Source organism: Micromesistius poutassou (assembly GCF_964030765.1).
Source record: "Micromesistius poutassou genome assembly, chromosome: 19".
NCBI lineage: Eukaryota > Metazoa > Chordata > Actinopteri > Gadiformes > Gadidae > Micromesistius > Micromesistius poutassou.
In genome coordinates, this window is record NC_140289.1 from 983,299 (window position 1) to 997,855 (window position 14,557).

Genomic DNA, 14,557 nt, shown 5'->3' on the forward strand with positions numbered 1-14,557 from the left:
CCCCGCGTCTCCGCGTCTTCTCTCCATCACAACATCTCGGCTCTCATGTCAACAGCAGTATGTCCGGCTCAAGGTTACCTGCTGTCACTTTGACTCTAAAACAGGTAGGTTCAAACCTAAAGAACACCTTTATCATGTCCTGTGAGTAGAGCGATTGGTCGGGGGTACTGAAAACCAGGGGTCTTGACTCGTCCATGATGATGTAACGTTTAGTGTGAAGCAATTTACCATGAACCTTTTATAGAGCATGGTTTTAAGTAATAACGTTGTATATAACGAAACCTGACAACCCGTTTAAATCAGAACCATCCTCCATCAGGTCACAGTCTGACCCGGACTGTCTTCAGTAAGTTAGACCAGTTATATGAAACGCGGACCTTCTGGAGTACTGCTCCTCAGATTCCTCCTGTGCTCCTCCTCCAGTTCCTCCAGAGGCAGCGGGTCCTGGGTCTGTACCGGACCCTGCTGAGGACCATCCGCGAAGTCCCGGACCCGGCGGACCGGACCTACCTGCGCACCTGGGCCCGGGACGAGTTCCAGAGGAACAAGACCGCCACCAACCCGGTGAGATGTTTGACCTGCTACACACTAGATGGGTCTCATACTTTAGTTCACCCAGAGTCACCTTTGCTACTGTTTTGTCATGTTTTGCCATGTCATCATTTTCGTATTCAAAATGACCTTATTACACTCTACATCTGATACAACTCTTGAGCTGTCGATGGATTCATCTTGATCACTTCTTGTTCCACACTTTTAATCTACGAGAATCGTGAAAACTGCATGATTGAGTTCACAGAGTAGTAATAGACAATGTAAACATATCTACACGGCCATTTAATCTCGGTTTGACCCTCGCAGGACGCCATCCGGATGATGGTCATGCAGGCCAGCGACCACCTGGGAGAGCTCCAGACGTCTCTGGCGCTGGCCAGGAGCTAGCAGGCCGCCGCGAGCCGCTAACAGCTTCAGATCCAGATTACCATGGGGGCCCGGGTCATGGGGACCCCAGGAGACGCTGTGGCTTTACTGGGCCTGCTGGACGCGAACTCGATGGGAGGACTGGGACGTGACACCATGGGAGGGAGGGGGGAGGGTGGGGGGCTCATTCAGAGTGAGAGAGGAGGAGGAGGAGGAGGAGGATACGGGACAGAGAACCTCTTGAGGAGCTAATGGTAGCAAAACAAAACCCAGCCAACCCCCTCCTACCACGTGAAGACCAGACCCACCAAACAGTACCTGAGGAACCAGCTGAGGAACCTGAGGACCCAGCCAACCTTCTCCTCCAGATGAAGACCAGCCCCGCCAGATCTGCTCGGTGGTTTTTGAGCTTCTATTTGTGAAAGTGAAACTAAAGTTTTCTCATCTGTCCGGGGGACCCCCCCCCCCCCCCCAGGAAGCACTCTAGGGGCCGGTTTGGGTCCCAGGCCCACAGTTTGCAACCGGTGGGATTATTCAGATCTCATTCTGATTGGCTGAAGAGGAGCTTCAGACGAACTGAACCGAGAACCGTCCGCATAAATCAGACCTGTGGCTGAGCGTTGACTTCTGAATCTTTGTGTGGATCAAAAAAGAAAACAGACAGGCAGGATTGTTGAGTTCATTTTGTTACAAAGTACAGTGTGAATTCACACACATTATGTACAGCAGAGTATTGATAGAAACAACAGTTATGGTTACACAGACATGTACAAGACTAGATACACATTTAATGGCCTCTTCTTTTGACACAAACTGATTCTCTGGCGTTGGGAGGAGTTGGAATGTGTGTGAGTGACGTCATCTTAATTTAATTATAACATCTCAAGGCAAAGAAAGGTAATCATGGAGAAATGGTCACCACTTAGTTAAGTTACTTACAGGCAGACATTCCTGTAGTTTAGCTTATTTTTCACCGTCATACATCTTACTGTTGGAGAGACAGTGAAGACTTCCCCTGGACTCTCTGTTCATGGTGTAGTCCATCAGGTAGCTTCCCCCTGGACTCCGTTTCCCAGCCTCCTCTCTGTTCATGGTGTGGTCCGTCAAGTAGCTTCCCCCCTGGACTCCGTTTCCCAGCCTCCTCTCTGTTCATGGTGTGGTCCGTCAGGTAGCTTCCCCCCTGGACTCCGTTTCCCAGGCTCCTCTCTGTTCATGGTGTAGTCCATCAGGTAGACCTCTTCAAGGCTCACTCTATCACTGACGGGTTAATCCAGTTCCTTAATCCACTACTAACCACTGTGTAAACATGCCGTGGCGCTTTCATCAACAGCAACATGTTAATGTATGATAAAATAAAACTTGAATTTAAATCCTCGTTCAGAGCTGAGCTTGTGTTTTCTCCTCAGGACCGGTAAAAGGGTTTTATTTAAGGAAGACCTACAGCAACAATAATCGTATTACTCTTAAATGAGCTTATCTTGGCAGATTCTACATCTGGATGAGGAGCCAAACTACCAGCTGTGTTCAACACATCCTGTGTGTAACAGTGTGTAACAGTCATCCTGTATGTATGAGAAGGCGCCGTGTTGCTAGGATACGGAATGAGGTGTGTGTGTGTGTGTAAGAGAGCTTCCCTCTCCATCTTTAATGCCCTTGATAAGATGGACTGTAGAACCTGACTGGAGAGGTGAACCCACCGGTTTACTCTACCAAGCTCCTGCTCTTGGGAACCTTCTGGGTCGCAGCCCCAGCCCCGCGGTCCGCCCGCGGGGCTTGGGCTCAGATCCCGCCAGAACTACGTAGTTCACCCGTGTGTGTGTGTGTGTGTGTGCTCCAGGGTTTAGTGAGCAGAGGCCCCCGCCTCTGAGGAGTTCTGATTGGCACTCCTGGGAGCTTCAATGGCAAAGTGAGACCGCCTGCAGCGATTCTCCTCCAATCAGAAACTGAGAGTGACAGATTGGTGCCGTCACTGCAGTTTTACTCTGACACGTCCCCAAAGTGTGTGTGTGTGTGTGTGTGTGTGTGTGTCACCACCAGTGCTAGTTCTAATGGAGTGTGTGAGCCAGCGCTAGCAGCTAGCGTGCGACCCCTCCTCCTCCCCCCCCCACCCCGGAGGTCCTCAGCTCCCCCTCCTCCTCCCTCCCCCGCCGTCCCCCCCGCCCCCCCGGGGGTCCTCAGCAGCCTCAGCTCGTCCTCCAGGCCGGCGATGCGCTCCGTCAGCGCCGCGCGCTCGGCCTGCGCCCGCCTCTCGCCCTGCCGCCGCGCCTCCTCCACCTTCCTCTGGTACCAGCGCTCCATCTGGCCCGACACCGCCTCCAGGAACAGCTGGCTCACCTCCAGGGCCGGACCCCCCTCCTGCTCCCACCCCGGCCCCCCGCCGCCGCCGCCACCGCCGCCGCCGCCGCCCGGGGCCCCAAACACCTCCAGGGTCTGCAGGTCTCTGGGGCCGGGTCCCGGGGCGGAGGGGGGTCCCGGGGCGGAGGGGGGCGGTCCCGGGGCGGCGCCCCTGGACCTGGTTCGGCCGTGGGAGGTCCTCCTGTGGGTCTTGGTCTTGTGGTCGAGGCCGACGCGGTCCGGGTGCCGGCGGTCGGATTCCCGGCGGTCCGGTCTGCAGCTGAAGCGGCGCTCGGTGGTGGGGGAGAGGCTGCTGGCCCTGCTGCCGCCCCCACGCCTCCTCCTCCAGCCCTGGGACCCCCCTTCTGGGGGGGAACACCGAGACCCGGATCAGAACCGACCCGGTTCAGCCCTGAACCAGGTCCACACCGGACCCGGTCCAGACCGGACCGGTCCAGACCTCTGCGGTGGTTTGTGAGTGACGAGGTGAGGGATGTCAATCAGTCAATTAGCGGATAAGAATCAGGAGTGATGCGTCACAGTGATCGACGGCACAGGCAGGCCAATAGGAATGGTGAAAAAAGGTTTAGCCAGAACTTAAAAGAGACCTGTAACCGTGGGTTACGACAGCCTCTCCATAAACGTAACCACGTGTATGTTCTATACACGCACACGTGATGTGTGTGTTTGTCGACGCGTCTCGTCGTGCTATGTGTACCTGCCCTCCAGCCCGCGCCGTCCTCCGGGGCCTCCGGGGCCTGCAGTCCCGGCTGCGGCCTGCGGGGGTCAGCAGAGGGCGCCGCCGGCCGCTCCTTGGGACGCACCACGGGACTCACGGCCGCGTCGCGCTGCTTCTCCCCCTCTGTCGGAGCAGATTAGATTACTGATTACTGGATTAGATTAAACACTAAAACACTAGTTTAACATGTCGACAGAAGGTTTGTAGAAGTGTTTCAAAATCTGATTTGCAGTAGAACATGGACATATTTATTACGATTATGATGACATTTCACGTTCAGTATGAACTGATTTGTAGCCTTATGTAGCCGGGTTGTAGGGGGTAGAAGCAGGTCCTAGGGGGTAGAAGCAGGTCCTAGGGGGTCGTAGTGGGTCCTAGGGGGTCCTAGTGGGTCGTAGGGGGTAGAAGCAGGTTCTAGGGGGTAGAAGCAGGTCCTAGGGGGTCCTAGTGGGTCGTAGGGGGTAGAAGCAGGTTCTAGGGGGTAGAAGCAGGTCCTAGGGGGTCCTAGTGGGTCCTAGGGGGTAGAAGCAGGTTCTAGGGGGTAGAAGCAGGTTCTAGGGGGTAGAAGCAGGTCGTAGGGGGTAGAAGCAGGTTCTAGGGGGTAGAAGCAGGTCCTAGGGGGTCCTGGGTCGTCAGGTACCTGGGGAGCTGTCAGCGTGGACCACAAAGTAGTGGCTGGGGGCCCCGCCGGCCCCTGGGCCGCGCTCCAGGTCCTCCGGCTCCCGGGGGCCCAGGGTGGGGGTCTGGGTCAGGGCCAGCCCCTCCGTCAGGGAGGTGGAGCGGCGCAGCGGGGTCTGGGAGCGCTGGTCGCCCCCCAGACGGAGCTCCATCAGGTGGAGCTTAGAGAGACACCAGCTCTTCAGCTCGCCCACCACCGACACCTGAGGTCAGACAGTACAGAGACAGGTCATTGAGGAGCAGGTAGGGGTTAGACAGTACAGAGACAGGTCATTAAGGAGCAGGTAGGGGTTAGACAGTACAGAGACAGGTCATTGAGGAGCAGGTAGGGGTTAGACAGTACAGAGACAGGTCATTGAGGAGCAGGTAGGGGTTAGACGGTACAGAGACAGGTCATTAAGGAGCAGGTAGGGGTTAGACGGTACAGAGACGGGTCATTAAGGAGCAGGTAGGGGTTAGACAGTACAGAGACGGGTCATTAAGGAGCAGGTAGGGGTTAGACAGTACAGAGACAGGTCATTGAGGAGCAGGTAGGGGTTAGACAGCAGGTGACCCGGTGGCTTCTACCTGTCTCTTGGTGCCCTCCTGTCTCTCCTGCTGGGCCCGCTGTTCGATCCTCTGGATGCACTCTGACCTCTCCGCCGCCACGCGCTCCACCGTCAGCTTGTCCAGCGCCCGGATCTGAGGACCACCACACCAGAGGTCAGGGGGTCAAAGTTCAGGGTTCATTATATGGTCCATTGTTTGGTTTAGGGTCAAGAGTGTAGTGTTGTGTGCCTGTGTCTAGTTGTGTATTTGTTGTATGTCTGTCTCTGTCTGTCGTGTCTCTAGTTGTCTCTAGTGTACCTGCTGCTGGCTCTGCCTCTAGTTGTGTATCTGTTGTGTATCTGTTGTGTGTTGTGTATCTGTTGTGTGTCTGTACTTGTGTACCTGCTGCTGGCCGTGCCTCTAGTTGTGTATCTGTTGTGTGTTGTGTCTCTGTTGTGTGTTGTGTATCTGTTGTGTGTTGTGTATCTGTTGTGTGTCTGTACTTGTGTACCTGCTGCTGGCCGTGCCTCTAGTTGTGTATCTGTTGTGTGTTGTGTATCTGTTGTGTGTTGTGTATCTGTTGTGTGTTGTGTATCTGTTGTGTGTTGTGTATCTGTTGTGTGTCTGTACTTGTGTACCTGCTGCTGGCCGTGCCTCTAGTTGTGTATCTGTTGTGTGTTGTGTCTCTGTTGTGTGTCTGTACTTGTGTACCTGCTGCTGGCCGTGCCTCTAGTTGTGTATCTGTTGTGTGTTGTGTACCTGTTGTGTGTCTGTACTTGTGTACCTGCTGCTGGCTCTGCCTCTAGTTGTGTATCTGTTGTGTGTTGTGTACCTGTTGTGTGTCTGTACTTGTGTACCTGCTGCTGGCTCTGCCTCTCCATCTGGCCCAGCTTGGTGTTCATGAGGTCCTGGACCGTCTGGATCTCCGTCCTCACCTCCTCCTTGGTGGCCTCCAGCTGGTTCTCCAGCTTGCTGATCAGCGGCTCGCAGCGGCAGCCGTTCAGAGGGGCCTGGGCGCGCAGGAAGTACCGGGCGGAGGTTCAACACCAGACAGGAAGTGGCAGCGCCCAGTTCCGACCTCGCTGTGGCTGAGTTCCCGTTCCCCCCCCCCCCCGTTTCCCCTGGCCCTCGCTCTCTGCCTGGCCCTCTCTGCCTGGCCCTCTCTGCCTGGCCCTCTCTGCCTGGCCCTCTCTGCCTGGCCCTCTCTGCCTGGCCCTTGTTGCCTGGCCCTCTCTGCCTGGCCCTCTCTGCCTGGCCCTCCCTCTCTGCCTGGCCCTCTCTGCCTGGCCCTCTCTGCCTGGCCCTCTCTGCCTGGCCCTCGCTCTCTGCCTGGCCCTCGCTCTCTGCCTGGCCCTCTCTGCCTGGCCCTCTCTGCCTGGCCCTTGTTGCCTGGCCCTCTCTGCCTGGCCCTCTCTGCCTGGCCCTCCCTCTCTGCCTGGCCCTCGCTCTCTGCCTGGCCCTCTCTGCCTGGCCCTCTCTGCCTGGCCCTCTCTGCCTGGCCCTCTCTGCCTGGCCCTCTCTGCCTGGCCCTCGCTCTCTGCCTGGCCCTCCCTCTCTGCCTGGCCCTCGCTCTCTGCCTGGCCCTCTCTGCCTGGCCCTCTCTGCCTGGCCCTCTCTGCCTGGCCCTCGCTCTCTGCCTGGCCCTCGCTCTCTGCCTGGCCCTCGCTCTCTGCCTGGCCCTTGTTGCCTGGCCCTCTCTGCCTGGCCCTCCCTCTCTGCCTGGCCCTCTCTGCCTGGCCCTCGCTGCCTGGCCCTTGCCGGCTGCTCCCCGGTGGCCCTCTGGTGGGGCCCTCTGGTCGGTCTGCACCGCCAACATCAGCTCAGACCACACAGACCCACTCAGGACAGGAAGTGGAGGGCAGAGCGCCACTCTGAAGGTCAGTACAGTCTGTAACCCTACCTGTATGACCTTTCCCCTACCTGTGTGACCTTTGACCCTACCTGTATGACCTTGATCATACTTGTATGACCTTTGACCCTACCTGTATGACCTTGTCCCTACCTGTGTGACCTTTGACCCTACCTGTATGACCTTGCCCCTACCTGTGTGACCTTTGACCCTACCTGTATGACCTTGATCATACCTGTGTGACCTTTGACCCTACCTGTATGGCCTTGCCCCTAGCTGCCCCCTACCTGTGTGACCTTTGACCCTACCTGTATGGCCTTGCCCCTAGCTGCCCCCTACCTGTGTGACCTTTGACCCTACCTGCATGACCTTGCCGTCGCGGCCGCGGTACAGCGTGTACAGCTGGTAGGCTTTATAGTTGTGGGGGGGCAGCGGCGATTGAGGGGAGCCCCCCCGCTGCTTGCTCCGCCTCCGCTGGGCCGACTCCCCGAGACGCGTCTCCAGGCGCCGGGGGGGGTCCGACAGAGACGGCTGGAACCGGAACGAACCGGAGTGAGACTCAAAACATACCGGCCACGCTAACACACACTGCAAATCACATGACACATGCTACACAACTCGCACTCTCCGCAACATACAAGCTTCACAACATACCAGCTACACAACATATGAGCTACACAACATATGAACAACACGACATACCAGCTACACGACATATGAGCTACACAACATATGAACAACACGACATACCAGCTACACGACATATGAGCAACACGACATATGAGCTACACAACATATGAACAACACGACATACCAGCTACACAACATATGAGCAACACGACATATGAGCTACACAACATATGAACAACACGACATACCAGCTACACAACATATGAGCAACACGACATAAATGCTCAACACATTTCCCACACCATAGTAGTACGGTTGGGGCAGTGTGAGTCCAGGATTAATGGTTAACTGTTTGTAATGAATGACAGTTCATTCACTCATTCACCTTCTCCTTCTGCTTCCTGTTGGTGGACCTCCTGGTGTTGGATTGGACGGGCTCTGCTTCCTTCCAGCCAACCAGGTCGCTGCTGTGGGTGTCTGCGGCCGAGGTGCTGTCCTATTGGATCGCGGTAAAGAATGTTTCAGGGCTAGGGTTAGCGTTAAATACCCCAACCCTTAGGGTTAAATACCCCAACCCTAACAACACCGACTTTAACTTTGTGCGTTCAACACGATATCAGTTGTAACTTCTCTACAATGGTAGCTCTCGTGGCACCGGAGATACACCAAAGTTACCCAAATTACCCAAATAAACCGCGCCCACCTTCTCCACTACACGCTACTTGAGCAGGAGAACTGCTAGCCTCTCCGCTACCTTAGCTAGGCTGTCGGCGGATAGCTTGAGCTAAACATCCAGCAGTTAGCGGCGGTATTTAACCATTGCCTCTCCAGGCTATGATGTTTTGATTTGGTCGAGCTGTGGTGACAGTGTGGTTAGCATTAGACGCTAACCTTGCTAGGTAGCATCTGGTCCCTGGGGACGGACTGGGCGCGGCCCTCGGCCTTCAGCCGCTCCCTCCTCTTCCTCACGCTCCTCCCCCGGGCGAACCGCTGCACCTGGAGGGAGCCACAGCAGGTTACACTACGCTAGGTTACGCTACGTTACATGAGGTTACAATACGTTAGGTTACGCTTCGTTGAGCTACGTTACGCTACCTTAGGTCACGCGTCGCTATGCTACGTTAGGTTACGCTTCGTTGAGCTACGTTACGCTACCTTAGGTCACGCGTCGCTATGCTACGTTAGGTTACGCTTCGTTGAGCTACGTTACGCTACCTTAGGTCACGCGTCGCTATGCTACGTTAGGTTACGCTTCGTTGAGCTACGTTACGCTACCTTAGGTCACGCGTCGCTATGCTACGTTAGGTTACGCTTCGTTGAGCTACGTTACGCTACCTTAGGTCACGCGTCGCTATGCTACGTTAGGTTACGCTTCGTTGAGCTACGTTACGCTACCTTAGGTCACGCGTCGCTATGCTACGTTAGGTTACGCTTCGTTGAGCTACGTTACGCTACCTTAGGTCACGCGTCGCTATGCTACGTTAGGTTACGCTTCGTTGAGCTACGTTACGCTACCTTAGGTCACGCGTCGCTATGCTACGTTAGGTTACGCTTCGTTGAGCTACGTTACGCTACCTTAGGTCACGCGTCGCTATGCTACGTTAGGTTACGCTTCGTTGAGCTACGTTACGCTACCTTAGGTCACGCGTCGCTATGCTACGTTAGGTTACGCCAGCGGTTCTCAAAGTGTGGGGCGCGCCCCACTGGTGGGGAACAGAGACGTGACAGGTGGGGCGCGACAAACGGGAGGAAATTTCACTGAAAACTCCACATTTCTTATGGTAGGAGTGAAAGCTTGACAGTAGGGCTGGGCGATATGGACCACAAGTCATATCTCGTATTTTCAAGCAGAATGTCGCTATAAGATATATACATGCTATAAAATAAGTGCTGTCGCCGCGCTCCAACTCGTCATTCTACATCGGGGGCGCCGCGTCGCTGTGCTCGTTAACCTGCCTGTAGGCCAGGGTGGCTAAACATTTTTAAATTAGTCAGTCAAAAACAGTCGGAGCAAGATGTGGCAAATACATGTTTCGCTCTGAAGGGGATTTTAAAAAGTGACGCGAGCGGAAGAGCGGAGGCTGGGGGGGGAGCGTGTGTGAGCCAGAGGCAGAGCGGGATGGAGAGAGAGGTGAGCAGAGCAGAGTCCTGCACGGCTCTCATGTTGCAAACCCGCACCCGTCCTTATACCCGCACAACTTAAAACCACATCCGACCTGAATATCAGATCCAGCACCGGAGAAGTCTCGCTCTCTTGCTGCGCGGGATGCACTGAGCAGGGGTGGCGAGGATAAATCTGTCAATCTGAGCGATATTGGGAAACGAACGACCGTGCTTCTCGCCACCGCGATCACACACCGACAGAGTCGTCTTTAGGTGTTGTAACCGAGCAGCAGCTTCGTCCCGATGCTGAGCCTCGTCACTGGAGTCCTCCCCGTCCCATAGCGTGTCCGCTGACACTCCAGCTCTCTTCTCGGCCGGGGGGGCGCTGCTCGCATATTTTGTAGACGTGTCACTAATAATGATTTTTTTTTAATTTGAAATAGGCCTACATTTGAACATTTTAAGCTTGCAGCTTTGCAGCCACTCATGCAGGTATAGGTCTCATGAGTTCAATTGCTCACCTGTCTTGCCAAATGCATTGCTCGTCTTTTTTTTTTTTTTAACAGATTGCAAAGTGGCACTTTTATTTTCTCTTTTTCTGAACTTGGTACAAGTCATGACACAGCTGCACTTTTATTTTCTCTTGTTGTTGAACTTGCTGTTATTTGACGTTATTGAGTTAGAATTTAGATACAACATGATGTAACTTGATGTTACTTCAATAAATGTGGAGATGTTAAGCTTGGCGTATTTCGTTAGCTGGGGCGATGGGGGCAGGTGGGGCTTGAACATCCCCCCTTGTCCAAAGTGGGGGGTGACCGAAAAAGTTTGAGAACCACTGGGTTACGCTTCGTTGAGCTACGTTACGCTACCTTAGGTCACGCGTCGCTATGCTACGTTAGGTTACGCTTCGTTGAGCTACGTTACGCTACCTTAGGTCACGCGTCAGGTTATGTTAGGTTACGTTATGTTAAGTTACATTCCGCTGTGTTCTATAAAGTAACCTTAGGTCACGATATTTTATGTTCAATAGATTACGCTGTGGAAGGTTACGTTAAGCTATGTTATGTTACATTAAGTGACACAAGGTTATGTAATGTTATGTTACAGTATGTTACATTCAGCGACATGACGTCGTTACATCATCGTGATGTCATGTCACGTGTCGTCAGCCGAGGGTTACCTGGGGGGCCTTGGTCAGCAGGAGGGCCACCTCTGGGTTGTTGTTCTCCCGGGCCTGATCCAACGCCGTCTGGCCCGCCTGCAGCCACGCGTCACACAACACACATCACACAACACACAACACGCAACACGCAACACACATCACACAACACACATCACACAACACACCACACACCACACACCACACACCACACCCATCACACATCACACATCACACATCACACGCAACACGCAACACGCAACACGCAACACGCAACACACAACACACCACACACCACACACCACACACGACACACGACACACGACACACATCACGCATCTCACACACATCACACGACACACATCACATCACCCATCACCCAACACACAACACACAACACACAACACACATCACACACCACACACTTATTAAGGGATTACAGTTACAGCCTCATCAGGGCTGGGCGTGGTTCAGACTGCACTGGGGCTAGGCTAGCATGGGGCTAGACTAGCGTCGGGCTAGGCTAGCGTGGGACTAGACTAGCGTCGGGCTAGGCTAGCGTGGGACTAGACTAGCGTCGGGCTAGGCTAGCGTGGGACTAAGTGAGCGCCGGGCTAAGCTATAGCGGGGCTAGAGCGGGCCTAGGCTAGCCTAGCCGAGCTGGTGGGGCCCTCAGGCCCCTGGAGGGCCCTCCTAGTTGGCCTCAGATGATGGAGGGGGGGGGGGGTTCAGGGACTCACGGCGTTGCAGGCGCTGCTGTCGGCCCCCGCCTCCAGGAGCAGACGCACCGACTTCCTGTGGTTCAGAGACGCGGCGACATGGAGGGGAGTGTCCCCCACCTGGGAGGGGGGGAGGGAGGGATGAGTGTAGTGTTGTTGTTGTTGTTGTTGTTGTTGTTGTGTTCTACATGGTGGTGGTGTAGTGTTCATGTTGTTGTTGTTGTTGTGTTCTACATGGTGGTGGTGTAGTGTTCATGTTGTTGTTGTGTTCTACATGGTGGTGGTGTAGTGTTCATGTTGTTGTTGTTGTTGTTGTGTTCTACATGGTGGTGGTGTAGTGTTCATGTTGTTGTTGTTGTTGTGTTCTACATGGTGGTGGTGTAGTGTTCATGTTGTTGTTGTTGTTGTTGTGTTCTACATGGTGGTGGTGTAGTGTTCATGTTGTTGTTGTTGTTATTGTGTTCTACATGGTGGTGGTGTAGTGTTCATGTTGTTGTTGTTGTTGTGTTCTACATGGTGGTGGTGTAGTGTTCATGTTGTTGTTGTTGTTGTTGTGTTCTACATGGTGGTGGTGTAGTGTTCATGTTGTTGTTGTTGTTGTTGTGTTCTACATGGTGGTGGTGTAGTGTTCATGTTGTTGTTGTTGTTGTGTTCTACATGGTGGTGGTGTAGTGTTCATGTTGTTGTTGTTGTTGTGTTCTACATGGTGGTGGTGTAGTGTTCATGTTGTTGTTGTGTTCTACATGGTGGTGGTGTGTTGTTGTTGTTGTTGTTGTTTGGGGGGGTCCTCATCCCACCTGGTTGCTCAGGGAGACGGAGCAGAAGGCCCCCAGCAGGATGTGGATCATGGCGACGTGGTTGTAGCGCGCCGCCACGTGCAGACTGCTGTCGCCCGCCTGCACACACACACACACACACACGACACATAGCTCAGCGCCTAGCCTAGCCTACTCACAGCTCGCGTTGTACACGTGGTGACGGAGGAGTGTGGTGTGGTTGCCGTGGTGACAGTGCGCAGTTGCCGCGGCGACCTGACCTGGTTCTTGGTGTCGGGCCGCGCCCCCCCCAGCAGCAGCACCTTGGCGCTCTGGGCGTGGCCGTTCTGACACGCCAGGTGGAGGGAGGAGTTACGGACCTGAGGGGGAGGGGGGGGGGGCGTTAGTAGTATGTGGGATGTAGGGTCAGAGGTCATAGGGTTAAGGTCAGAGGTCGTGGGGTTAAGGTGTTATGGTTAGGGTCAGAGGTTGTCGGGTCAGAGGTCGTGGGGTTAAGGTCATATGGTTAGGGTCAGAGGTCGAAGGGTCAGAGGTCAGGGTCAGGGTTGAGGGTCAGGGTACCTTGTTCCTGGAGTGGACGTTGGCCCCAGCCTTCACCAGCAGCTTGACAGACTGGCTGAAGCCGTGCCACGACACCTCGTGGAGGGGGGTGTTACCGTCCTGTGGGGGGGGGGGGTCACATGACTCATCTACACCATCACAGGATTTACACATCAAACCACAGATGGTTCCAACAACAACAGTAGACCATAACAATATACTGGACACATTGTATTGACAGGTGTGTGTGTGTGTGTGTGTGTGTGTGTGTGTGTGTGTGTGTGTGTGTGTGTGTGTGTGTGTGTGTGTGTGTGTGTGTGTGTGTGTGTGTGTGTGTGTGTGTGTGTGTGTGTGTGTGTGTGTACACCACCTTGTCCTGTCGGTCCAGGTCACATCCTTCCTGGATCAGAGCGCTGATGACATCACTGTTTCCAACCACGGCCGCGCGGTGGAGGGCGGTCTGCTCCCCCTGACACACACACGCACACAGGCACACACGCAGGCACGCACACAAAGGAACACACACAAAGGCACACGTACACATGCACAAACATAAACACAGACCCACACAACTTCAATATGATGAGGAAATTACCCAACCAAAACCAAACTGGAAAAACTGTCAGTGTGTGTATTGAAGGCCCTGGTTATGTGTGCGTGCGTGCGTGCATGCGTGCGTGTGGGTGCGTGTGCGTGCATGTGTGTGTGCGTGCGTGTGTGTGTGTGTGCGTGCTCACATCGTCCTGTATGTCCAGCTCACAGCCGGCCTTCAGCAGGATGCGGACCACCTCGATGTGGCCCCTGTAGGCCGCCAGGTGGAGGGGCCCCCGGCCGTACTGTAGGACGCACACGCACACACACACACACACACACACGCACACACACCCCCACACACACACACACACACACACACACACACACACACAGTTAGGGAGGTCCTGCTGGGTCCTGGTGCCAGGAGGAGGAGGAGGAGGAGGAGAGGCTGGCGACAGGAGAAGGAGGTGCAGACGAGAGGAGGAGGAGCAGATGAGAGGAGGAGGAGGAGGAGGAGGAGGAGAAGGTCCCCTCTCTCCTCTCAGGTAATCTGTGTTCATCTGTAATTACACCATGTTAATATGACGATAAGCCGTGACTGTCTGTGTGTCTGTCTGTGTCGCTCTCTCTCTGTCTCTCTCTCTCTCTCTCTGTATTTATCTCTCTTTATCTTGGCCTACAATTTGGCCCCCCTCTCTTCCTGCCCCCCCCCCCCCCCCCCTCTAGGAATTCCTCCTCTGAAACTCAGCCTCTTGATCCCGGATTAGTCGTCATGGCAACATGCCCTACCTGGAAACGCCGCTATTACAGATGGTTTCTCTGTCTGTTGCACTATGACACACACACACACACACACACACGCACACACACTTACACACACACACACAAACACAGACACCGTCTGGCTGTGTGTGGGGGTGTGTGTGTGTGTGTGTGTGTGTGTGTGTCTGTCTGCAGCAGGACTCAGCTGTACAGCAGCTGACCACATGAAACTAATGTAGTGTACACTCACCCTCTCACCCTCTCACCCTCTCACTTCCCCAT

The 14,557-nt window shown here is 54.6% G+C and overlaps 2 protein-coding genes across 2 annotated transcripts in view; one reads left to right on the forward strand and one right to left on the reverse strand.

Annotated features, from left to right (window-relative positions):
* Window positions 1-22: 22 nt before the first annotated feature.
* On the forward strand, window positions 23-1,539 carry lyrm2 (LYR motif containing 2). The gene is made up of 3 exons (XM_084483897.1): window positions 23-104; window positions 424-564; window positions 862-1,539. The coding sequence occupies exons 1-3, from the start codon at window positions 60-62 to the stop codon at window positions 940-942; spliced, it is 267 nt and encodes an 88-aa protein (XP_084340023.1). The 5' UTR covers window positions 23-59; the 3' UTR covers window positions 943-1,539.
* Window positions 969-14,557, reverse strand: part of ankrd6b (ankyrin repeat domain 6b) — a gene marked incomplete at both ends in the record, with an annotated part of 19,229 nt that continues 5,640 nt past the window's right edge. Inside the window, 18 exons of the mRNA XM_084484222.1 lie at window positions 969-1,062; window positions 1,240-1,333; window positions 3,030-3,276; window positions 3,796-3,851; window positions 3,974-4,117; window positions 4,635-4,875; window positions 5,240-5,353; window positions 6,058-6,210; window positions 7,410-7,580; window positions 8,065-8,175; window positions 8,571-8,675; window positions 10,966-11,043; window positions 11,685-11,783; window positions 12,461-12,559; window positions 12,700-12,798; window positions 13,001-13,099; window positions 13,350-13,448; window positions 13,717-13,815. Of these exons, the coding sequence (XP_084340348.1) occupies window positions 969-1,062; window positions 1,240-1,333; window positions 3,030-3,276; window positions 3,796-3,851; window positions 3,974-4,117; window positions 4,635-4,875; window positions 5,240-5,353; window positions 6,058-6,210; window positions 7,410-7,580; window positions 8,065-8,175; window positions 8,571-8,675; window positions 10,966-11,043; window positions 11,685-11,783; window positions 12,461-12,559; window positions 12,700-12,798; window positions 13,001-13,099; window positions 13,350-13,448; window positions 13,717-13,815 (2,202 nt within the window). The remainder of the gene's footprint in view (window positions 1,063-1,239; window positions 1,334-3,029; window positions 3,277-3,795; window positions 3,852-3,973; window positions 4,118-4,634; window positions 4,876-5,239; window positions 5,354-6,057; window positions 6,211-7,409; window positions 7,581-8,064; window positions 8,176-8,570; window positions 8,676-10,965; window positions 11,044-11,684; window positions 11,784-12,460; window positions 12,560-12,699; window positions 12,799-13,000; window positions 13,100-13,349; window positions 13,449-13,716; window positions 13,816-14,557) is intronic.